We start from the raw sequence: 25,737 nt of genomic DNA on the forward strand, positions 1-25,737 counted from the left end.
ATTTTTACTACAACTAAAACTATAAACTTATTCGTCAAGGAAAAAAATCATGCATTTTTTATGTAACCAAGGACATTGTGAGAAATATATATTCATCGCACCGTCTGTTTCTGTTAGTACCTATGTTCAAGCGACATCTAGTGGGTAGTGGCGCTTTTAATGATATGAAGTTGCCGCTTATCAGCCAATGAGAGGGCGACGGGCGGGGGGACCTCGCCTAACTTCATACGTTTTTTTTTGTTCAAAAATTTAAAATTGTAACGTTCATCATTTTTTCGTTGTTATTTGGTCAGACAATACACGAAATTCTTATCATAATAGTCGTCTTTTATTTAAAGCAAAAGTAAACGTTAATAGTTTTAATACAGATTGATCTTGAAATCGCATATAATAAAAGCAATCTGAATTACGAACAACCTAATTACTAAAACTAATGGCACAACATTACTTTTACAAACAAACTTTTACTATTAATTATTATTATACATATCATACAAGGAGACTTACCTCTTCCGCCTGTACGACGAGATTGTCCAACTTTTCGAGATTTGGAAGATTCCTCAATACCGTCATACGATATCTGAAATGTGAAAAAAAAACCTAATTTAACTTCAAATAGCCCTGTTCCTAAAACCAGAAGATACCACTGGGGGAAAATGGAAATTACTCTTAAATATATACAATATATCAATTAGAAAACTAATAAAAAATTATGTGGTGTCATGGGACACCAGGTAGAAACGAAGTTTCTTCGGATAGTATAGAAGCAACACAATTTGAAAAAAAAAATGTTGAATTTTATATATATTTTCTAGTTCTTGTTTTTTTTTTAATTTTGTTGATTGGTACATAAAATTTGGTACATAAAAGTATTTAGGAAATTTAGTATTTTAGAAAATAACAAAAATACCGTAAAATAAAATAAATCAAAATAATAATAATAATAATTCAAACTGAAGCCGCGTTGGCGCAACGGTCATAGCACTGGTTTGTGGCTGTTGCGCTGACGGTTGCGGGTTCGATCCCCGCACATGAAAAACATTTGTTTTGGCCATACAGGTGTTTGCCGTGGTCTGGGTGTTTGTGCAGTCCTTGTGGGTATCCCCACCGTGCCTCGGAGAGCACGTTAAGCCGTCGTTACTCATCGTTACTCATAGTAGGGAATACAAGTATATCCGCCAACCCGCATTGGAGCAGCGTGGTGTATTAAGCTCTGATCCTTCTCCTACATGGCGAAAGAGGTCTATGCCCAGTAGTGGGATATTACATACAGGCTGAAGCGTAATTCAAACTATTAAGTAAAATAAATAAACATGTCTTTATTTATTTTTGTCGACAGTATAAAATTACATAAATAATTTAAAAAAAAATACTAGTAATATTTTAGTTTTACAAACGTCATATTATACAGTCGTGTGACTGATATTACGTCACTTCCGTTATATATATTTTTTACGGTTTTAGTATCACATTTTTTTCAGTTCGGTCGCCCAGCCAAATGTCAAGCTTGCCGTAAGGAACTTCGTTCCAATTATTAAAGTTTCATCATCATCGTCATCATCTTTTCAGCCAATAACAGTCCACTGCTGGACATAGGCCTCCACAAGTTCACGCCAAAGATGACGTGAACTCTTGTGTGTTGCCCATAGTCACCACGCTGGGCAGCCGGGTTGGTGACCGCAGGGCTGGATTTGTCACACCGAAGACGCTGCTGCCCGTCTTCGGCCTGTGTATTTCAAAGCCAGCAGTTGGATGGTTATCCCGCCATCGGTCGGCTTTTTAAGTTCCAAGGTGGTAGTGGAACTGTATTATCTCTTAGTAGCCTCTTACGACACCCACAGGAAGAGAAGGGGTGGCTATATTCTTTACTACCATAGCCACATAGCGTTTACTAAAGTTTGATTGGTCGGTAATTGGGCATTGGGCAATATATCAATATTTTTTTGGATATGAGCTAGAAAGATGACACGAATAGGAATTTATAATTCTTATTTTACTCGACGTTAAACGTCGACAAGACAAAAAAAGATTGGACTGGTTTTGTTTCTAAATCAAAATCAAAATCAAAAATAGCTTTATTCAAATAGGCTCCAAGAGCACTTTCGAATCGTCATTTTACAAATCAAAACTTTAAAAATAAATTATTATTTTTGTAAAAGTGAAGCTACCACCGATTCGGAATGTAGATTCTGCAGAGAAGAATCGGCAAGAAACTCCGCAGTTACTCTTTTGAAAATAAATATAAACTGTGTTTTAGTACAAAATCAGAAACATGTTGCATGAAATACAGCGTCACTAAGTCCACACATCTTTATCAACTATGTAATCCTGTACCGAGTAATAAGCTTTATCTATTATTATTTTTTTAATTCTCCACCACTCCTCGCCTTACTTTCTTTTCATTTCCTACAAAATAAATCGTATTCCGTTTTACTAATTTCTATCCTCTTAAAGTACCTATCTATAACAAATGATTGTCTTAATAGGCAATATTTCTGCTTGAATCCAATTAAGCCCAGTCATGTTGTGTTAGGTTGTACGTACAATTCCAAACACAAAGCTGTCACTATCACTAGCTTTTTCGGTTAGAACTAAAATCATACATTGCATTACCAAAAGTTAAAACTTCTAGAATTTTAAACTAGAAGAGGACTCTAACATTTGACGGACCACAACTTTGTAACAATGTTATTAAATTTATTAAGAATAAAAATAAATATATAAAAACACTCATTAAAAATATTTAAAATACAATTATCAGAATACATTATCATAAATTAATACAATTAAATGAAAATAATGTGCTTTTTAGCACATTAAAAGCGCACTTGTTTACTAAATGACGGATAATATTATTATCACTTTCTCTCAACTTCTTACTGTCACTGCTTTTTGATAATAAACACCTATAAATATAGTATTAATGAGAACCCAACCTCATGTAAAACTTACGTCAATGTTGAAAGTTATTTGACTAACTTCTATATATATATATATATATATATATATATATATATATATATATATATATATATATATATATTAATAAATCACTTGCTGTTCGTTTGTCTCGCTAAAACTCGAGAATGGCTGGACCGGTTTGGCTAATTTTGATCTTGAAATATTTGCGGAAGTTCAGGAAAGGTTAAACGGTGATAAACTAATAATAAATGAGGAAAGTACTAAAAACGACAATTTAATTTTCCAATACAAAATGTGCCTAGTTGTGATCCACTTCCACTCGGTTGTCAAATATTTATAGAAAGTACTAGCTGACCCCGCAAACGTTGTTTTGCCATATATGTTATTAACCCCCTTATTCCCCCCCTTATAACTCAGAGGTATGAAAAATAGATGTTGTTCGATTCTCAGACCTACCCAATATGCACACAAAATTTCAAGAGAATCGGTCAAGACGTTTCGGATGAGTTTAACTACAAACACCGCGACACGAGAATTTTATATATTAGATTGTGTCCATATTTTTCAGAAATATATGTAGATGATACAAAGCTTACCGAGTCATCACTAGATGGTAACTATACGAAATACTGCTACAATTTACTTTTACTAGTAAATAATAATAAAGCCATAATAAAAGAATACTTTATCGTTTCTGGGCTCTTTTAAAACAGTAATCTTAGGTGACGACAAAAGTTGGCATCATTATTATTACAACAATGACTACAAAACTGACAGAAGAGTCCCAATAGCCGCTAGACTAGCCCGATTTCTTCTCCGGGAGCTGCGGGTCTGCGGGTCATTCCTGCCCCGAGTCTGGGTGTAATATCTATATTTATTTGTGTAAGAACTATTCATAATTATGTTAATGAATCGAAAAAAAAATTGAAATCGAAAAAACGAGTGTGCTTTAGACAACACGACTAAAGTAAAGCTTCTTCAGCTCCTACAGTAATATACGAAACGTAACTCTCTCTCTTTCTATCTCCACTAACTTATATCTCCCTCTCAACTTGCGATTGCCTCGCCCGATCACACTTATCGTAAAGCCCTCGTCATGCATTCATCACCTTACTCCCCAAGTCAAGCGTGCGCTAAGAAGTTTAACTTCAAAAATAATTGAAAATTGTAGCTATATCAGTCAGTTGTTACCTACAATACAAGCATTAGTTTGCGTACAGACGACTGTGTGTGTGTGTGTGTGTGTATGTGTGTGTGTGCGCGCGTGCGCGCGTGTGTGCGTGTGTTAAAGATATTTAATAATAGCTATTAGACTAGGAACACTTACTCTGGATGTAAGGTGCATGGGTTCTCGTCTAGCCAGAGGCTGGTCAGGTCGGGCAGGTGTCGGAGATGCCTGATCTCAGCCAGGTCCCTGATCTCGTTCTTACGCACGTACAGCTCCCGGAGACGACGGCAGCCCGCGAAGTCGACCAGCGACCGTATTTTGTTGATGCTGTAAAAGAGATGTTTGGTTAGACTATTAGATTTAAGTATGCGAGCCTCCTTGGCTGGATAGGGATTGCGGACATAGAGGATATTTGGCATAAAAATGGATAGGTCTGAGATTTTCTCTGAGGGCTATAAATTAGAAAAACACGTCAAATGTGCCGACATATTGTCTCTAGAAGCTAGCAACGTACAATGGGCGACTATTATAAGATGATACATTTATTACGGGCCATTTATTATAATATGGTACTATCTGCTATATCATCAAAGGCCGACAGTGAAGAGGTTGAATCAAAAGGGAAGCGAAAGGTCTTTAAAGCTTTGAAATACTTAAAGATAAATGCCAGTTATGACGATTTGTTTGCGCAGTGATCAAAGCTACTGGCTGTTAGGTCAGAGCTCGTAGGACCACGCTCACGACCAATGTTTTTATAGGCCGTCAGTGTCTGTCACGGTGAGGGCGTTGTTTTTCCCTTGTCTGCGCTTTTGATGTGTGTGTATCCAGACTTCCTACACAATATTTCATTCTAATTTAGGCCGTTGAATGGTAGGTGCAAAATTTTTGGGCGGCCATTTTTTGTGGGAACCTAAAAATTTAATTTTACTACAGAGCGATGTTTTATTTTCTGTTCTGATGTGCCAAATAAGTGATTTATAAAATTTTAAAAGTGTAAATTGATCTTAATAAAAGGCCAACTTCGATTACATCGACAAGTTATACAACATAAGTTATACAGACAATTATACAGACGAAAAAATTGTCAAGTAAATGCGCGTTATCAAAGATCACTCATAAAGTAGCAATCAGATTTAAATCCAATGTAAATAGGACTACAAGACAAGCATCAGCTTTCAATCAAAACAAGAATCATCAAAATCGGAATATCCAGTGACAAGTTATGCCTTATAACACATCGTTATCGATGAAAAAATACTCAAGTAAATACGCACAATTTTATTAGCGGTAACTTAAAAAGTACATGTCAGATCTCAATTAAATTTAAATGGGACCAAAAGACCCACAGCATCTTTCAATTAAAAAATAATCATCGAGATCAATTCATCCTGTAAAAATACACTAAAAAAATACAGTCAAACATCCTCCTTTTTGGAAGTAGGTTAAAAATATCCAAATGTTTTTACCAAAAAACACAATTATATTCATATAGATACAACGAATCATCTGCGGTCAGCTGTACTAACATTACTAGCGCTTTCATCTCGAGAGCAGTGAAAGGCGAGCCGAGTTAACCTTCTAATTCACTTACAAACAACACTAATTAAAACAGACAAGATCGTTACCGATTACGATTCGAATAATCATAGTGATGTGTTTGTTTCGTGTGTGATGATGATGTACCTAGCTACTCGAAGTTTTTGATTAGTACGGTAAATCTATCTAATCTTATATTATATAAAACTCTCGTGTCACAATGTTAGTTATCATATTCATCCGAAACGGCTGGACCGATTTTTATGAAATTTTGTGCGCATATCGGGTGACCTACGCTGTGTGGCTACGGCAGTAAGAATATAGCCACCCCTCTCTTCCTGTGGGTGTCATAAGAAGCGACTAAGGGATAACACAGTTAGACTACCACCTTGGAACTTAAAAAGCCGACCGATGACGGGATAACTATCCAACTGCTGGCTTTGAAATACACAGGCCGAAGTCGGGCGTCTGCAGAGCGACAAAGCCAGTCCTACGGTCACCAACCCGCCTGCCCAGCGTGGTGAGTATGGGCAAAACACATGAGTTCATGCCATTTTTGGCACGAAATTATGGAGGCCTATGTCCAGCAATGGACTGCGATAGGCTGATGTGATGATGATGATGATCGGGTGACCTACCCGAGAATCGGCCAACATCTATATTTCATAACCCTAAGTTATAAGGGAGGGGGGAGGGGGAGTAAGAAGTTTAATATAAATATGGCAAAACAACGTTTGCGGGGTCAGCTAGTACGTATACACTTATAAGTATTTATGCTTTCACGCCATCAACAATTACTTATGTGTATGGGACTTATAGATATTGTCATTTTAAAATGAGTCTCTTGAGCATGGTGTCGGCGACGTGGCCAAAATATCGGGAGTTTTTAAATTACAATAAGTTAAAAAATTATATTATTTAAAAATTTCTTTTATAGAACAAATCCAACACATAACGACACAGAATGATTCTTGCGGCTATCCTAAAAAAGCTATGTTCTGAAATTTAATTATATTAATAAATATAAATAATAACACATGCCCACTAAAAAAAAGAGCACTGTAACTTTGACAAGACTCATTATGTACTTTGATGCGCTGAATCCGAATTTTGGGTCGGTTTGGTCCCTACACCGCTTATTTAAAGTAAATTCCTAAAAACTGCTAAAATAGTTAAAAATTGCACAAAAAATGCAGATGAAATTTTTTTAACTAGAACAAGTATGTTTATTATGTATTTGAATGCGCTGAACTCAAATCCAAAGTTAGTTCCAAAAAATATAGGGGTTGTGAATTGGGGGGTTTGGGGAAATGACACCAAATTCAGATTCAGGGCATTGAAATACATAACCCTAGATGGGTCTGGTCAAAGGTACAAAGTACTTTTCTTTTCCTTGGCCTGTATTAATGACTGGTATGTATGTACGCGTATAACAAGTTGTTCGGAAAAAAATCTGCATAAAGTTAGCTAATTCTTTTTGTTGTGTTCGTTATTATCAGGATTAAAATTAAAAAAAAAAAAAAACAAACAAAAAGGATATATTGGCAAAAAATAAAATAAAAATGCGATACAACGTACGAAGTTTGCCTTAATAGCTTGTTTTTAATAATTTAAAACCTTTATATATTATGTAGAAAATACACATGTATACGATTTAAAAAAAACGTGTTCAACACAAGGCCGTAGCCAATCAGAGCGTTGCACTACATTCTTACCCAATCGACGTTGCCCAATCAAACGCGGTTGACCGTTAAAAAAATTTTAATTGAAAAAAAATATCATCGACTTTCAATCGATAATAATCTTTAACTTTTATAACGTAACGTTCAAATTTCCCTAGCTATGATTTTATAACTGTTCGACAAATAGGCTTTATATGCAGTCTTTATTGTTAACATCATTGAGGGTATTTCGATATTTATTTTACAGCTAATAAGGTGTTCTTTCGTTTGTATTATTTTGTTAATTTACGTTCTTTGGTGTATGCCTACAATTCACCGGATTAAGGGATTATTTTCACGTCCGGTGGAAGTCGATTTTCTTCGCTATTGTTGCGTATTCGCCGGTTTTTACTTTTTTGTGTAATCGCGAGGTCAACAATAAACAATTTGAATATCTCATTGAGGCGCTCGGCGAAAGTGTTTCTAACCACAAATTTTTTAGATTTAACTTCATTTACAACATTTGCTGCTAACAAGAACAACCAACGGCACCGGAAATCAAAATATTTTAAATTACTATAGACGACTAAAATTTACTATATATATATATATATATATATATATATATATATATATATATATATATCTTAATATATATAAATCTCGTGTCACAATGTTTGTCCTCAATGGACTCCTAAACTACTTAACCGATTTTAGTCAAATTTGCACACCGTGTGCAGTTTGATGCAACTTAAAAGATAGGCTATTTAGGCTTCGCCAGGTCAGCTAGTATATATATATATATATATATATATATATATATATATATATATATATATATATAATTTTCTAAAATACTAAATTTCCTAAATATTAATATTACTATATGTATATTATTAATAATTTCCTATATAAAATTCAACATTTTTTTTTTCAAATTGTGTTGCTTTTATACTATCCGAAGGAACTTCGTTCCTACCTGGTGTCCTATGAAACCACATATTTTTTTTTTATATATGTCACCTGAGAAGTTTTGACTGGGTGGACCGATTTCAATGATGTTTTCTTTTAAATCAAAAGATGTTGCTTGTCACGTGGTCCCATTTCAATTTAATTGAGATCTATCAAGTAATTTTCAAGTTCTAAAATGCGTTTTTCGTCGATCTACGGTTTTCAATGACCTATCGTTATTAACGTGTGTTACCTCTTAACTTGTTACTGGGTATAAGGGTTCTCACTATCCTGTTTGTATTCGAAACCTGGTGTTCGTCGTGTAATCCTATTGAAAATGAGTGAGATCTGACGAGTATCTACTTTGAGTACTTGAGTTATTCCTAATAATGCGTATTTAATTAATTATTATTTAACCTATTGCTATATGCAAGTAAAAACGGGGGAGAGACGTAGTGCAGACACATTGATGCTACGATAATTTCCCCGTCTAGCCAGGTCGTGAACTGTCTGTTGTGTATTAAAGGTACAGTCAAAGTTTAGGCACTTTTTGTGCAGACGAATTTGAATTTTTAAAGATTTATTATTAAACTAGCGACCCGCCCCGGCTTCGCTCAGTTGCAAAAACTATCAGTGTTCCTCTACTATATTATTCATGTATTATACATATAAACCTGACTCTGGAATCGTTCTATTTACTAAAGAAAACCCCATAAAAATCCGTTGCGTACTTTTAAAGATCTAAGCATACAGACAGCGGGAAGCATCTTTGTTTTATACTATGTAATGATTAACTGGCACAGCAAACTTCATACCGCCGTATTTCTTTTTCATTGATATATAATTATTTTCATTCAAACCTCATACATTTTGACGATTAAATTTTAGTTGGCCGTTGGTATATCAATGTTAAAGACATTTTAACATATAAAAAAAATCAGGAATAACTAATCAAGTAGGCTTCAAAAGCGCCTTCGAATTGTCATTTTATAAATTAAAAGTGAAGCTATCACCGGTTTGGTGTTACAGATTTTGCAAAGAAGAACGAGCCAGAAACTCCGTAGATACTTATTTTTTAAAAATATATAAATTTATTCGCAGACAATTTCAAAAGGGTTTGCTGAATTTTATTATACATGCGAATACCATAACAAAAAAAGTAGCGATTATTTTGCGCAATCGGAAAGTTTTGAATGACCTATACAAATCGATTGAGAAGACAAAACCATAGATTGTTCTGTTCGTCAGAACTATAATGAAACCTAAAAAAGAAATTACGAAACGAGTCAAATGTCCTACATGAAAGCCTGCTGTTCTAAGCCCGCACATTTCAGAAGTGATACAGCTACGCTATAAAACATCGCGTCGTGACTCAAAGTAGCAGAACTTATTATATTAAGCATAAAATGCCAAAGTAACAGTAAATCAAATAAATTATAGAACAAATAAATATCTTGTTACCCAATACCGTTGGGTCTAGATTTAATGGTGGTTAGGAATGGGGACACAATTATCAAGAGCATCAGTCATATGGTGGTATATGCGGTCACTAGAGAAAACAAGTAGAAACTAATCAAGAACTTTGCCCTTCGGATAAATAATCGTTAGATATAATTACAGAGAAAAGAATTTCACTTATCATCTTAGCGTCATCAGGCAGAGTACATAATAATAACAAAAAATTATCAGAACGTAACTGAGGATCACAGCTAAATAACACAGTGGTGAGTAAGGTAAGAGGCGTGTTGCGCTGGCGATAGTTCTGGTATTACGGCTATTGTCTACAGTAGTAGCTTATCAACAGAAATAACCTACGCCTCTTTACCAATTTTCTTGTACAATAAAATACACTCTGGACTAGCAGAAAAAACTAAAACGATACGCAGACCATAATCTGAGGGTCCAATAAAACAGGTCAAATTCTAGATCTGGACTGACTTAATAAAAACGCCTATCAACTTTATCTCCAGTAAATTCTGTTAGATTTGCCAGAATATGGCAAAAAGGACTTATCTTTACTGGTTTGACCCTGATCATCTTTTAGGTAAATGGCATTACTTTAATTACCTTTAACTGACATAGAAGGGCTATTGTCAGTCGTTATTAACTGACTTCAAAAAAGGAGGGAGTTCTTGAACAGACTGTACTTCTTTCATTAGATACACACGTAACTAACCTTTAAATCATTTTACTGTTTTTTTTTTATTTGCAACCTGGTGCTTGTGATGTGGTCTCTTTTAAATTTGAGCGATATCTGACGTCGATCCAGCGGTATATATATATGATATATCCTACATAAGATTGCCCGTGCAGGCTGGATGAGGATGGCGAAAAACCGGGATATCTGGCGCGAACTTGGGAAAGCCTATGTCCAGCAGTGGACTGCAATAGGGTGAACTGACTGACTGATATCTGACGAGTAGTGTTTGAGTTACCTAACATTTTGCATTGTACTATAATTTTCCATGTAAATTGAAGTCGTTTTTTTTTTTTTTTGTTTCAGACTAAACATTTATCTGACACCCATTTTACAATGAAAGCCTATTAATGTCAACATCTGACCTAGAGGTCAATGAACACCGACACAGCCAGCGCACGCGCAAGCAATTACACCTCGAAACAGAACGAATTAAATGTTCGTTTGATAACTATTATTATTTACTTTGTAATTATTTTCGCCATATTTACAAACTATTTTCTACTTTGTACATTTTGGGAATTTTTGTCTGAAGTTTGTATAATTTAAGATTTGAAAATCAATCAGGGCTAGAGTTGGTAACGCGCTTGCCACGCTCCCGGTATTGCAAGCGTCCGGATCTTTAATTTTGTAACATTCTATAATGTGTTGGCTTTATGTAATCTTCTTATATATTAATAATGGAGAGCCGGTTTTTTTCATTCGATTATACTGCGCAAACTGAACCGATCGGAATAATACTTATACCATAAGATGCAGCGTGTTTCGGAGAAGGTTTTAGTATATGATATGTTGGTGATTACTCATCGTGTAAAAAATATGGACGGACAGAAGTCGCCAGTCATTAAATATTATGTGAGCGTTACGTTATAATAGCGTGTAGTATTCGGCTAGCTTGTCGACCGGTGTCGAGCACGCGATCGTTTTCGGACGGTGTGAAAGTGTAACGAAATTGACGATAGTTAGAAAACGATACGTTATATTTAATACAAATATATGTTTATTTAAGTTTTGTTTGAAAAATAATCAAATGATTATTTATTTAGTAAGAAAGACGGAAGAGAAAAAAAATAGTAAATAGTAATAATGAGAATTAAAATAATTGTGTTTGCTCACAAACGAAAAAAAACCGACTTCAATCACATCGACGAGTAATACAACGTAGATCGACGAAAAAATAGTCAAGTAACTACGCGTTATCAAAGATTACTCAAAAAGTATTTATCAGATCTCGATAAAATTTATATGTGACCACATGATAAATATCAGCTTTCGATTAAATTAAAAATTACCAAAATCGGTACACCCAGTAAAAAGTTATTGCGAATTTTCGAGACTTTCCCTCGATTTCTCCAGGATCCCATCATCAGATCCTGGTTTCCTTATCATGGTACCAAACTAGGGATATCCTCTTTCCAACAAAAAAAGAATTATCAACATCGGTACATCCAGTAGTAAGTTATGCGATATAATACAACGTAGGTCGACGAAAAAAGCGTCAAGTAAAAACGCATTATTAGATATATCTCGAAAAGTAGTTGTTAGATCTCAAATAAATTTAAACGGGACCAATTGGCACTCACCACCTTTCGATTAAAAGAAAATTTGTCGAAATCGCTCCACCCAGTCAAAAGTTCTGATGTAACATACATAAAAAAAAAATACAGTCGAATTGAGAACCTCCTTCTTTTTTGGAAGTCGGTAAAAAAAAAGCTGGTGTAATGTTCCCGAAAAAGAATGACGCTCAATTTACGTTTTCAGTGGGATCCTAATTTTTTTAATTTAAATGATAAATTTTGAATATTAATTCATATAAATAAATAAAATTGGAGAGTCTGTTTGTAATATTAAAATAACCGCTTTTTACTAAATGAATATGGATACACGGTAGGTACAAAAATAATATCTTTTTACAATTTTCGTCTGTCTGTCTGTTTGTTCCGGCTAATCTCTGAAACGGCTAGACCTATTTTGACCGGACTTTCACTAGCAGATATCTGATGTAATAAGGAGTAACTTAGACTACTTTTATTTTAGAAATTTATTTATTGTGTTAGTAACGTTTGCGAACTGAATTTTTTTTTAATTTCACGTGGACAAAGTCGCGGACACAGCTAGTAGTATTATATAATTGAGAACATTACATAACATTTGTGTTTGTTGTATGTTGTTGTATTTCTAGAGCTAAAACGCAGTATCGCTGGACGTTTGTGCACGTGATGTATCGTGCGTATTTCCGGACCCCCGACACTGGATTACAATCTTAGTATAAGGGCCGTTGAATGTGAGGCGTTAATTTTTTTTTTTTTAAGAGTACCAATCGCTATCACGTGTCTATAATAATAATGTTAGGAAATGAGGTTTTATTGATCTCCTAGGAACTTTGGTCACCCCAATTAGACAAGTGCCCAAACTAGAACTAAAATTTGAATTCATAAATATCTTCATATATATTATTATTATCTATATATAACTTACGCGTCACGTTGTTTGTCCGCGAGCGACTCCTAAACTACTTAACAGATTTTAATCAAATCTGCACACCCTATGTAGTTTAATCCAACTTGAAATATAGGCTATATTATATGAGCAATTATTATATATAAGAAAAAAAAAATAAAGCAGTACGAAGTTCGCCAGGTCAATTAGTATATTTATAATTTTTGGTACAAATCTGGCTAGATAACTGAGCCATCCCAGATTTGAAGCAACTACCATCTGATATCATTTCACATGTTTTGTCTATTCGCTGTCCAATTCTACGTTAGTGCTTTTACAAAGGTCTAGCAAATGGCTACATTACCTAAGGGCTAACACCTCGACATTGGGCATCCTTCGTAGAAGACTGACATCGCCAAGCTCTGCACCCCTGAAACAAAAGAGAAAAAGTTAATTATTAAATTAAAAAATATATTATTATTAATCTTAAGCTTTAACTTATTTCGGTTTAATGGTTGTTGTTTTAAAATTTATCCCCAATAGGGAAAGGCAAATGACTATAATTCATACAGCCTAGTCTGAATTTGTAAGTTTCATTCCGGTATGCCGGAGCCAAGTCTGAAGTAGCTTCATTTTTCTTCTGATCTTTGGTTTAATGGCTTTTAATGGTACCCGAAAAGGCACGAATAATCTTGGCTAACTTCACGTAGAATAGAAAAGAAAGAAAGGAGGTTTATAGGTGCGATCGAGATTGAAGGTTTCGTTAAATTAAGAAAGTAGGAAATATTTGTAATTTAGTTTATATTGTATTTTTATTTGTATTGGCCATACAGGTGTTTGTGCAGTCCTTGTGGGTCTCCCCACCGTGCCTTGGAGAGCACGTTAAGTCATCGGTCCCGGTTGCTATCATGTACACCTGATAACGATCGTTACTCATAGTAGGGAATATATCCGCTAACCCGCATTGCAGCAGCGTGGTGGATTAAGCTCAGATCCTTCTCCTACATGGGGAAAGAGGTCTATGCCCAGTAGTGGGACATTACAGGCTGAAGCGAAGTTTATAGAACTCTACTCGTACTAACTGTAGACTTTTTGAAAGACAAAATAATACAACTCTTAAAAAAATTACGTTACTAGACCGTGGCTTAAATAACGAAATCCAAACAGAATTAATCTGTAAACAAATAAAACGCGTTGTTAGGGATAACTCAAAAACTACAACGTCAAATCTCGATCAAATTTAAACGTGACCACATGACAAACACCAGTTTCCAAATATATAAGAATTCATTAAAATGAGTTCAGCCAGTAACACACAAAAATATAAAGTCAAATTGGGCACCTCCTTTTTTGAAGTCTGTTAAAAACCGTATAACTGAGGTAGGGTACGGAAAATATCCCGCTCAAAATATGGAGCAGCCCGACTGGGAAAGTACCTCGACCTTACAGACGATCACAGCTAAATAATACTGCTTTCAAGCAGTGTTGTGTCCCTGTCGTGAGTAAGGTGACCAGAGCTCCTAGGGGGGATTGGGGGTATAGGGTCGGCAACGCGCTCGCGATGCTTCTGGTGTTGCATGCGTCTATTAGCTACGACAATCGCTTACCATCAGGTGAGCCCGTAGGCTTTTTTACCGACCTAGTTGTATAAAAAGTATATATATATATAAATTATATATAACAAGGAAACAATATCTAAAGTGTAAATATTAAATAAATCACTAGAAGTATTTGTTTTATTGCTATCGATTAACTTCAAGGTTAGCAATTCGCGTGATTTGAATTATTTATACGCAATCAGTATGCGACGCATGCGTGTTATGTTATGTCACATTGATATATACATATATGTACAAATATACTTTTATTAATGTATTTCCTGTCTTTATAAAATTGACCTTTTTAAATTTTAAATTTTTTAAATTTTTTGAATTTTGAATTTTTGAATTTTCTGATTTTTGATTTTACTTTTACTTTATTTAATTTTATTTCTACTACTTAATTTTTTAATTTAATTTTGTTTTGTTTTTTTAATTCTAAATGTTGTTTTGTTGTACTAACCCAATATGGACTTAAAATCTAGTCTGAAATAAAGTATTATTATTATTATTAAATACTTGGTTCTTTTCAAAACAAAAACTAAAAATGACTCTGCAAGCTGCATATTTGACAAGTTTGTATGAAAGTCCTTCATGTTTTATGCTATAAGGTGGACATTTGACAGGAACATAGTCACCCTATTACATCCCACGGTTGGGCATAGGCCTCTTTCTCCACGTAGGAGGAGGGTCATTCTATTTTTTAACCGACTTCAAAAAAAGGAGGAGGTTACTCAATTCGACCGTATATATATATATGTTCGCAGATAACTTCTTCGTTTATGAACCGATTTTGATATTTTTTTTTTTGTTAGAAAGGAGATATCCATTGTTTGGTACCATGATAAGGAAACCAGGATCTAATGATGGGATCCCAGAGAAATCGAGGGAAACTTTCAAAAATCGTAAGGGTGACTAGTAAATTTAATCATGTTTTCATTAAATACTATAAAGCACTACTATTTAATAAAGGTCTGGAGTCGATCTGATGATGGAGAAGAAAGATAGTCGAGGGAACTCTTCAACAATTTATAGCAATTACCTGCTTTTTGAACTTAATTCGTTTCTATTGATGAGAACTTTGAACCTGTATGAGTTATAAGTGCCATTACAGTCTGATGATGGAGACAAAAGATAGTCGAGGGAACTCTTTAACGCTTTATAGCAATTATCTGCTGTTTGAACTTTATTCGTTTCTATTGTGAGAGCTTTGCATATATATGAGTTATAAGTGTGTGTGTTAATGTGCATATCGAAAACATCTGTAGATTGGCACGTAAAATGCTGGGGTTCGTGATCAGAAATGCTAAGCCTTTCAAAAAACTCAGCACCATTAAAACTCTGTTCGCAACTTTAGTAAGAAGCAAACTTGAGTATGGCACGGTGATATGGAACCCTAGCTATCAGGTACATAAAGATCGTATAGAAAGCATACAGAGGCGATTTACCCAATTCTATTCCATTGGAAAACATAAAAGATCACCTTATTGTACTCGTATCAAAACATTCAAATTGCTCTCACTGTCAGATAGACGCAAAATTCACGACATGGTCTTTTTGCACAAGCTCGTAAACGGTACATCGAACAACTCAGAGTTGTTGGGCCAAATCTCTTTAAAGGTTCCCATCCGAACACCGCGCTACCCTGTTCCACTCTTCACCCACCGATTCTGTAGAACCAATCTTGGTCGTCACTCTTTGATACCCAGATTAAGTAATTTATACAAACATTTTGTTGATAAGGATAACTCAATTGATATATTTAAAGACAAACTGCCAAATTTCAAGGATAAAATACTGAAAACTCTTGGCTAGCCAGATTCTAATTATAATTTATTGTACTGCTTTTTTCCATCATTCTTTTTTTAATTAATATAAAGTTCTTTATTGTTACTTTTGTTTGATTAGTTTTTATTTGTTTTGTGTACTATTAGTTACTTTAAGATGATGTAGTTTTTAATTTCACTCAGCGTCGACTTGAATAATTACTATGCATGCTGTAGCTACCTTTAAGTGGAATCATATGTTTATATAGCACCTAAGGCTACTATATATATTATGTTTGTATTATATATGATTCTGTTGGTGGCGCTTTAAATAAATAAATAAATAAAATGTGCCATTTCAGTCTGATGATGGAGACGAAAGATAGTCGAGGGAACTTTTCAACGATTTAAAGCAATTACCTGCTGTGTGATCATCTGTGTCGCAGGACCAGGTTTGATGATGGAGCCCATAAACACTCGAGGGAATTTCTTAACAATTTACAGCAGTTACCTTTTGCTGTTTGACGACCGCTTTGATATAATGTTGCATGTGCCGTGTCGGCGGCGCCTAAACACCGACGGTCGCGGGTTCTATTCCCGCTCGGAGTGGATATTTATGTTTATAGAAATATTTATTTTCGATCTAGTTGTTAATCCTTGTGGTTCTCTCAACCTAGCCTCGGAGAACACGCTAGGCTGTCAGTCCCGGTTGTTATTAAGTACACCTGATAGCGAACTTTACTTATAGTATGTCGACGCGTTAGCGCAGCGGTCACAGCACCGGCTGTTGCGCATCACTAAAAATTGTAAAATAAAATAATTTTTAACAAAAAAACCGACTTCAAAAAGGAAACTAAAAAGTGAAAAATAAATTTACTTAGTACAAAGTAATTCGTGTTTTGATTTGGTTAATGAGAAATGATTAAATAAATATTTTATAATTTTGAAGTTGGTGCCAAGTAAATATTACAACAACCTGGCTACAATAACAAATACAAACAACACACACACAACAAACAAGTACAAAAAATATTATTAGATATGTCAAAACAATAACAGAATAATAACAGTATTCAACCTAATAGTCAATGAAACAAATTATGAAAGAAAACTGAATACAACTTATGAGTAGATACTAGAGTAGTTATTGTTTTACTTGGCACCGACTTCAAAATTATAAAATATTTATTTAATCATTTCTGATTAACTAAATCAAAATACGAATTACTTTGTACTAAGTAAATTTATTTTTCACTTTTTAGTTTCCTTTTTGAAGTCGGTTTTTTTTTTTGTTAAAAATTATTTTATAATATAATTGTTCGCGCATGCGAAGTCGCGAATGTATTGTTTCATGTTTGTTTATTGTATTATTAATAACAATATTATTTACCCTATACGCAGTTTCATGTAATCGTTTAATCCACAACATGCGCACGCGCAAAACCAAAGTTATGCGATCGAGACACGCCATTTTTCGTGTGTGTGACCTTGCATCGTAAATATCTTTACAATGTTTATGTTTCAAATCTGTACAAATATAATGATTGTGTCAGTTCAGTAGCAGATAAAGCTATCTGGCATATAAGGGTTGTCTACAAAATACGTTTGCAAATAGGGAGGGGGGTCTTTTCTTAGTGTGACGAATTATGACAAGGGTAGAACTGCTTTATATATTATATTCAAAGAAAAACAAAATCAATTTAAAATATGTATACTATATTTTATTTTTACATTTATAACATTTATTTTACACATTCTCTTATCTTTTTGGAAGTCTTTCAAAATGAAAAAGCCACAGCATTAAGAGGAAAGGGTACCGGCTCTTTCTCCATACAAACGTAGTCGACTGTTTTCTCCCTGGATAATGACACTAGATCAAATATTTTTGTGACATAGAATTCTTTGCTGCCATGACCATGCCCCTATGTTTTGATTTTTTTCATATTCTTATTATCATAGGAATTAGGAGACTTCAAAAACTCGAAATATTGCATAATTTTTTGTACATTTTCAGACACTCATCAAAAAAAATATATGCATATTTTCAAAAAAATGAGAACATAGGGGCATAGCCGAGGTCTTCTTTTATTTTCTAAAAAAAAATTTAAAAAATAATTGCCATGTTTTGAGGAGAAAACAGTCGACTACGAAACACTGTTTTGGTCAAAAATTATCTACCTAAAACGGTCTGAGCTGCAGTTGTCCCTTTCTTGCTTTTTGGGGGATAGGTCTGGGGGAGGGAAGGGTCAAAGCAATACGTATACACGCCAGCGAAGTGATGCCTCATAGTCGATAATTATATCGATACACTAGTGATGTAATTTTTAGTCGATATTTTCTTAAATTCGTATTAACAAAATTAAATAATTTCTCTTTTCATAACTACAATAAAACCGTATTTGTATATGCGGTTTTTATTGTAACACTGTGCAAACCTGGGCTAACGAAGGGTTTCGCTAACAAATAACAATGATAATTATGGTAAATAACTGTGTTGTTTGTTTTTGGTATCAAATTAAAGGGTTCAATACAAGGATTTCAAAAAAGCATATTATGGTTATTATTAGCGTAATACTAATAAAAAATACAATAACAAACATAGTCCTCCCGTGACCATGGTTGCTGTAAAGTATCCGAAACGTCGGGAATCAAAAGTTAACAATAAACCGCGATAAAATCCGAAAAAAAGTGTTTTATTAAATGAGTAAAATTCGCGTAAACATTAGAAAACAATATACAATAACAAAGTTTAAAAAATTAGGACTCTGCTCTTTCCCATGCCTATGCCAAGTGAGCTGGGAGCCGCGCTTCTTCCTCGCCTCCTAGGCGAAAAACAACTTCGGGGTTTTCTCTTTCCAATATATATTTTTTTATCAATTTCGGAATACTCTGTAAAAAGTTATGCATGGTCAAACATAAATAAATATAGGTACGTGGCGACTTTAGAACCTCCTCTGTTTTTTTTCATCGGTAAAAAATTGCTTAGTTGTTTTCTTGACATTACTGAGGAGCAGATTATTAAATTTGGTCGAATCTATGTACCTATGGGATTCGTATTTGGGCACCACTGGCGTAGCATTCCTTGGAACCCCGGGAACCTTGGAGCCCTGTATCAAAATTAGTGGTGGGGCAGGCAAATGATGGGTAAGATTTCTCACAAAAAATGCTTGCATTGAATTAAAATAAATATTTATTGATTATAAGTTATTACTTCCTCCTAGAATAGACAATAGTGAGTGTAGTCTGCTGTAGCTGTTCCTGTTCCATCGAAATCCTTAGGTAATTTTTTATCAGTTTTAGTTTTGAAAAACATCAAGTTAATACCTCCGGAAAACTGGATGCAAGGCTATTGAATTTTATCAGTAATAATTCCATGAGTTCTTTAATGGAATGAATGTTTTGAATTTCGGATTTTAAGCTAATTTAAAGAGCTTGTAGTTCCAAGCTGGAGAGTTATTAGCCTTGACCTGCAGCAATAGATGCGGGGGATCGTTCGTTTCAGCCTGTGAGGCCAATACTATTAGTGAATTCCTACGAATCTTCCGCATCTATATGGGGGATTTACAGGCGCATAACCTGAAGAAGAGATTCAACGCTGCCTCCAGGTCCTACAGGTAGTAAATCGCTAGGGCAAAGTTCAAACACAACTGAATTGGCGAGAGACTATTGGGCTTTCCAAATGGAACCCGTGCCTTTTGTTTCTTACAAAAGCTGTCGAAGGTAACGTTTTTTAGTCTACACTTCCATCATTGCGCGAACCTGAAGGCTCTCTGGCACATTATGCGAAAAAGTAAGCGAAAATTTTTTGCACTCTTTTTGCGTTGAATTCAACTCTTAACGATGAGGGAAAAGCATCATCGAGCATTCCACGGTGCAAGCAGGCGATGCGTAATGTGCACTATGAGCAGTGTCGTTTGTCGTGTTCTGCATTCTTTTGATGTCAAGAAGTTTAGTGGTGCTAATTGTATCCACCAGTGGTTTGCAATCAATGTGCGAGCTTCGGGCGCATTCTTTCCGCGTACATTCAAAGTGTGGAATGACCTTGCTAAAATTTGGCTAAAACTTGGGTTTTCAAGCGTCTAGTGTCTACATCTTTTCTCTAAAGGCCATGAGCGACGGTAGCCGTTATAAATCAGATGGCTTCGTCTGCTTGTGTGCCCCATTCTTATATAAAAAAGATTAATTCGTTGTTCATAATGATTAACTGAATCCCGAAATAAACGATACAGAATGTTATCAACAATTAGACGCACGCTTGACTCGGATAAAAGGGGATTGCTTTTCAGACTTTAGTCATTTCTGAAGTGAAAATTCTATAGGTATGTATGCCATTTTTTTATTCTTTTTTCCAGGAAGCACAAGATTAAGTGACATTGTGGATAACATTTTACTAATTTTTGCTTACACACCTTACCTGTAATACCCTGTAAATAGGGGGCCCCGTATCATTGATACGGCTGATACGGCAGTATAGTTACGCCCTGAGTGGCACCCAATTCCCTACTGCGGGAATACGTATATTCTCAACTTACTTTACTCTATTCTTTTTAACCCTGTTGTACCTGCTTATCTAAAACGACGATTTAAATTTCTTAGTGATTCCAATGAACATAGTCGTCGTTCTGAGGAAAGCTTACTTCTTGAATTTCCCTCTCACTCCTCTTTCTTTTATACTAAATCTTTCACTGTTCAAGCTTGTCGACTTAGGAATTCTATAGACTGTAAAATCGGTTTCTATTTTTAACCGACTTCCAAAAAAGGAGGAAGCTCTCAATTTAACTGTATTTTTTATGTACCTATGTTACTTCAGAACTTTTGACTGAGTGGACCGATTTCAACAATTTTTTTTTAATCGAAAGGTGGTTTGTGTCATTTGGTCTCACTTAAGTTTATTTGAGATCTAACAACAACTTTTCGAGTTATATAAATAATACGTTTTTACTTGACTATTTTCGTCGACCTATGTTGTATTATACCGCATAGCTTTTTACTGGGTGTACCGATTTTGATGATTTTTAATTTAATCGAAAGCTGATGTTTATCGTGTAGTCATATTTAAATTTCATCGAGATCTGATAACAACTTTTTGGCTAATCTTTAATAACGCGTATTTACTTGACTATATTTTCGTCTACCTTTGTTGTATTACATGTCGATGTAATTAAAGTCTGCTTTTTTTCCTTTGCGTACAAGTCAAACTCGGTCCACCCAGTCAAAAGTTCTGAAGTAACATATATACAAAAAAAAAAGAAAAATACAGTCCAATTAAGAACCTCCTCCTTTTTTGGAAGTCGGTTAAAAATCAATCTGATACGTATTATTATTTTCTGTTGGTGTACAATAAAGTGTATTGTTATGTTATGTCATGTTAATCAACCACTCTTTAAAAAGATTAAATCGATTACGTAATTTGCCTAAGTAAAAAAACATAAATAAAATAATAATTGAAAAAGCCGCCTTCATGATTTTTGTAAGTGTACAGTACGTAATGTGTGACATTGTTGTGATTTATTTAGCTATCTTTGTGTAATTATTGAATTTTTATCTTGTTCCAGCCTTTTCAGTTGACTTTCTAATAGTTGTTCTTCACGCAGGCGGCTTTTCTTGTTGTTTTTTTTTAAATTATAATATTATTTTTAACCATTATATGGCCGCAATTATATGTTAATTTATACATATAACCTATACCTATGTATTAATAACTGCGACAAACATGAGACATTACAAATTATATAGGTACTAAGACAAAAGTTTTATACTATGTATGTACTACATTACATATATATACTATACTTCCACTTATACTATGTACTACATGTATACACTATAATTATGTATGTATTTCATTACCCATTCTTACACACTCCTCAACCATGTAATTACATACCTAATTTATAAATAAAGTACCTAAGTATTTCAATAATTACCCACAAAAATATAGACATGTATCAAGTCACAAAGAGTATCCAAGACAAAATAATAAAACATAATAATAAGTAGTTTACGAAATCCAATAATAGTAAAGCCGAGTCACAGCAATACGATGCAGAACAAATTCAATAAAACAAGCCAAATTCAGAAAAATAGCACTATGCGCTATATTATGTACTCGTAGTCAATCAGAAACGAAAGATGCGAATACTCAAATATCGTCAACAATTAATAGCTGAATAGCTGGCGCACGCACACTAACAACGCGACAGTCACACATAGAAAAAACGGAGCGGAGATTGCGCGGGGCGCGGTAGCGGCATGCAGCGCGACAGAAACATTTTATTCAAATACCTATTTTTGAAAAGTCTCTTCGGTACCCTTTCCTCTTAAGTTAATTTTCATTTACAATTTTTTGTTTTGCTTTTGAGTAAATAATAATCGAGTGTATCATTTTAAATATTTAAGCAATTAATAAAAATAGAAGATTTTAGATTAACACGGTTACTTGTATTACTAAAACTATTCATAAACGGGATATTAACCAAGATTTTTTATTTACATTATTTCATTCAGTCTCAAAGACTCTCGTGAACAAGACATTCGCAGTTAATGTCGAAATATCGAGCTCCGCATAATGAAAATTAAAAAAAAAATGTTTTACTTCATAAAAATGGTTTTATTAAATAATCTCAAGTTTTAAAATTTTCCAGAAATTCGATTCTCCAGTTCTTGGGTGTCAGATACACCTGTAACAAACTGTTTGTTTTAATAGTGTTGTATTATCTGTGGCTTTTGTGAATTGTCAACTAAATAATTGGCCGAAAATTAATTATTTTAAAATCGAATATTCTTAAAAAATGACAAGAGTTCGCCATCTAGCCATATTCTTCTGCTGTTAAAACATTTTAACAACATTCCTATTTTTGTGTTTCCTACTTATGGGTTTCAAATTTATTAAAGAAACTTATGTAAACCCAGTTTGAGTGTTATTCACCCTTTATCATTACAGCCTATACAGTCCACTGCTGTACATAGGCCTCCACAAGTTTACGTCAAAAATAACGTGAACTTATGTGTTTTGCCCATAGTCACCACGCTGGGCAGGCGGGTTGGTGACCGCAGGGCTGGCTTTGTCGCACCGAAGACGCTGCTGCCCGTCTTCGGCCTGTGTATTTTAAAGCCAGCAGTTGGATGGTTATCCTGCCTTCGGTCGGCTTTTTAAGTTCCAAGGTGGTAGCGGAACTGTGTTATCCCTTAGTCGCCTCTTACGACACCCACGGGAAGAGAGGGGGTGACTATATTCTTTAGTGTCGTAGCCACACAGTACGTATTCACCCTTACTTCCTACAAATATTATGTTTAAAAGCAAGAATCCGGAACTTCCAACCATCCGACATATTTAGTGACTCACTCACCAATCTATTTCCATTTAATATTAGAATTTATAAATATATTTGCTACACAGATACCCACCAATACTTCTAGCATATTTTAGCGAGCCGTGACACAAATACAGACACACCTACATCGTTTTATATATAGATTACAAAATGTCAACTGCGTTCGCTAACCTGTGAGTTTCATCTCGAGTCTACGAATAGCTTCTAAAGTGATTATATAGTAACAAGATACATACATAAATAACTTTTACTGGTACGTGTAAGTGAGGATACAGTCCGTCTGATTGTAAGCGGTTACCATGGACAAAGGACGCCTGCAATACCAGAAGCATCGCAAGCGCGTTGCCGACCTACCCATGTCGGCAGACGTTTTCCTGGGTCCAATTGTGTTTTCAAATCATCCATGAACCCAGTGAAATGTACACACGAAATTTCAACCAAATCTGTCCAGCCTTTTAGGATTTCAGTGACAAAGACATGCTCAGAATATAAGATATGTGTACTAGCTGTGCCCGCGACTTCCGCGTGGAATTTAACAAAATAATTATTGTTCAGTTCGCAGTGTTATAAAATAAAAATAAAAAATCGTAGCCTAAGTTTTCCTTATTACATCAGCTATCTGCTAGTGAAAGTCCCGTCAAAATCGGTCCAGCCGTTTCAGAGATTAGTCGGAACAAACAGACAGACAGAGAAATATTATAAAATAATGTTATTTTGGTATATGTACCGTGTATACATACATATGAATTTAGTTAAAAGCGGTTATTTTAATATTACAAACAGACACTCCGATTTTATTTATTTGTATGTATAGATGTATACATAAAGATTACTTCAATTTAAGAGTAATATCTCGGATAAGGGAACTCAATCAGACGCCGAGGCGCCAGCGACCCGGCTTGTTTGGCAACCACTTTCGATCTCCGCTGCGGCCGAGCGTTGACTCGGAGCGATACTTTGTTATTCACGCATAAATATCTGTTATAACTTTCGCCAATTCACTGCTTATCTTCTATATAAATAAAAATAAATCCCCAATTTCTTTTGGTGTCAGCCATAAGCCATAACCTGTCTACGACCTTTTCGATTTTGTCTTTTTAGCCGATTTCAAAAAAGAGGAGGTTATCAATTCGACTTTTTTGTGTGTTCCTCAGATTTTTTTTACTGGGTGGACGAAAGCTGGTACTTTTCATTCGGCTCCGTTTAAATTTGATCGAGATCTGATTAGTACTTTGCGAGTTATCTTTATCTCTAATAATGCGTATTTACTCGACTATTTTTACATTTACCTACCTTTTCATGAATAGCCAAGGTTATTGAATTCGGATTTTTTTTTTCGTTTGCGAGCAAACACAATTATTCTGCCGTTTCAGTTTCTGAATGTTTTGTAAAAGGCTTTTTCATCACAGCAGCCTTTCGCAGTCCAATACTGGACATAGGCCTCCACAAGTTCACGCCATTTTTGGCATCATGTGTTTTGCCCATAGTCACCAAGCTGGGCAGGCGGGTTGGTGACCGCAGGGCTGGCTTTGTCGCGCCGAAGACGCTGCTACCCGTCTTGAGTGATGGAGTGATGAAGGTAAAAAAAAAACTGCTGGACCGATTTTAAAAATTCTTTTAGCAGTACAATTATTGACGTTATAACGGAGTGACATGGTCTAATTTTAATGGAAGAAAACGGAAAAGCCAGAACCGTTTACGCAGAAAAAAACTAGCATATTAAAGAAAACAAATATTTGGTCCATTACACAAAAAACATTTACTTAATATAATTTGACCGTTTGAACTATACTTCTTTAGTACGAAAAATCCTCGTGGAGAACGATTTCAGATAGGACCATATCGAGTATAATGTGGTTAAACAACAACTGACGACCATGTTCGGTAGAAATACGTGATAAAATCCAACCGTATACGTACACAAGCCTTGGACTGGGTTATAATAAAACTAGTAAGGTTTTAGGTATTTTATTAGTAGCCGGTCTAGACGTATCAATATGCTTAAGTATTAGTTAATTTAAAGTTTGTATTAAGAAGAAATTAATAGCTAAAGCTTATTATCCGGTGCAGGATTACATACTTGATAAAGATGTGTGGACTTAGTGACGCTGTATTTCACGCAAGATACCCAAATTTGTATAAAACCACAGCTTATATTTTTCTAA

The 25,737-nt window shown here is 34.8% G+C and overlaps 1 protein-coding gene across 1 annotated transcript in view; it reads right to left on the bottom strand.

Annotated features, from left to right (window-relative positions):
* LOC123667799 overlaps positions 1 to 25,737 on the bottom strand; it is a 71,067-nt gene that overhangs the window by 17,633 nt on the left and 27,697 nt on the right. Inside the window, exons 2-4 of the mRNA XM_045601638.1 lie at positions 13,239 to 13,304; positions 4,250 to 4,417; positions 508 to 580 (exon numbers count right to left, since the gene is read on the bottom strand). Coding sequence (XP_045457594.1) covers positions 508 to 580; positions 4,250 to 4,417; positions 13,239 to 13,304 — 307 coding nt within the window. The remainder of the gene's footprint in view (positions 1 to 507; positions 581 to 4,249; positions 4,418 to 13,238; positions 13,305 to 25,737) is intronic.

This window comes from Melitaea cinxia, chromosome 29 (assembly GCF_905220565.1).
Source record: "Melitaea cinxia chromosome 29, ilMelCinx1.1, whole genome shotgun sequence".
NCBI classification, from domain to species: domain Eukaryota; kingdom Metazoa; phylum Arthropoda; class Insecta; order Lepidoptera; family Nymphalidae; genus Melitaea; species Melitaea cinxia.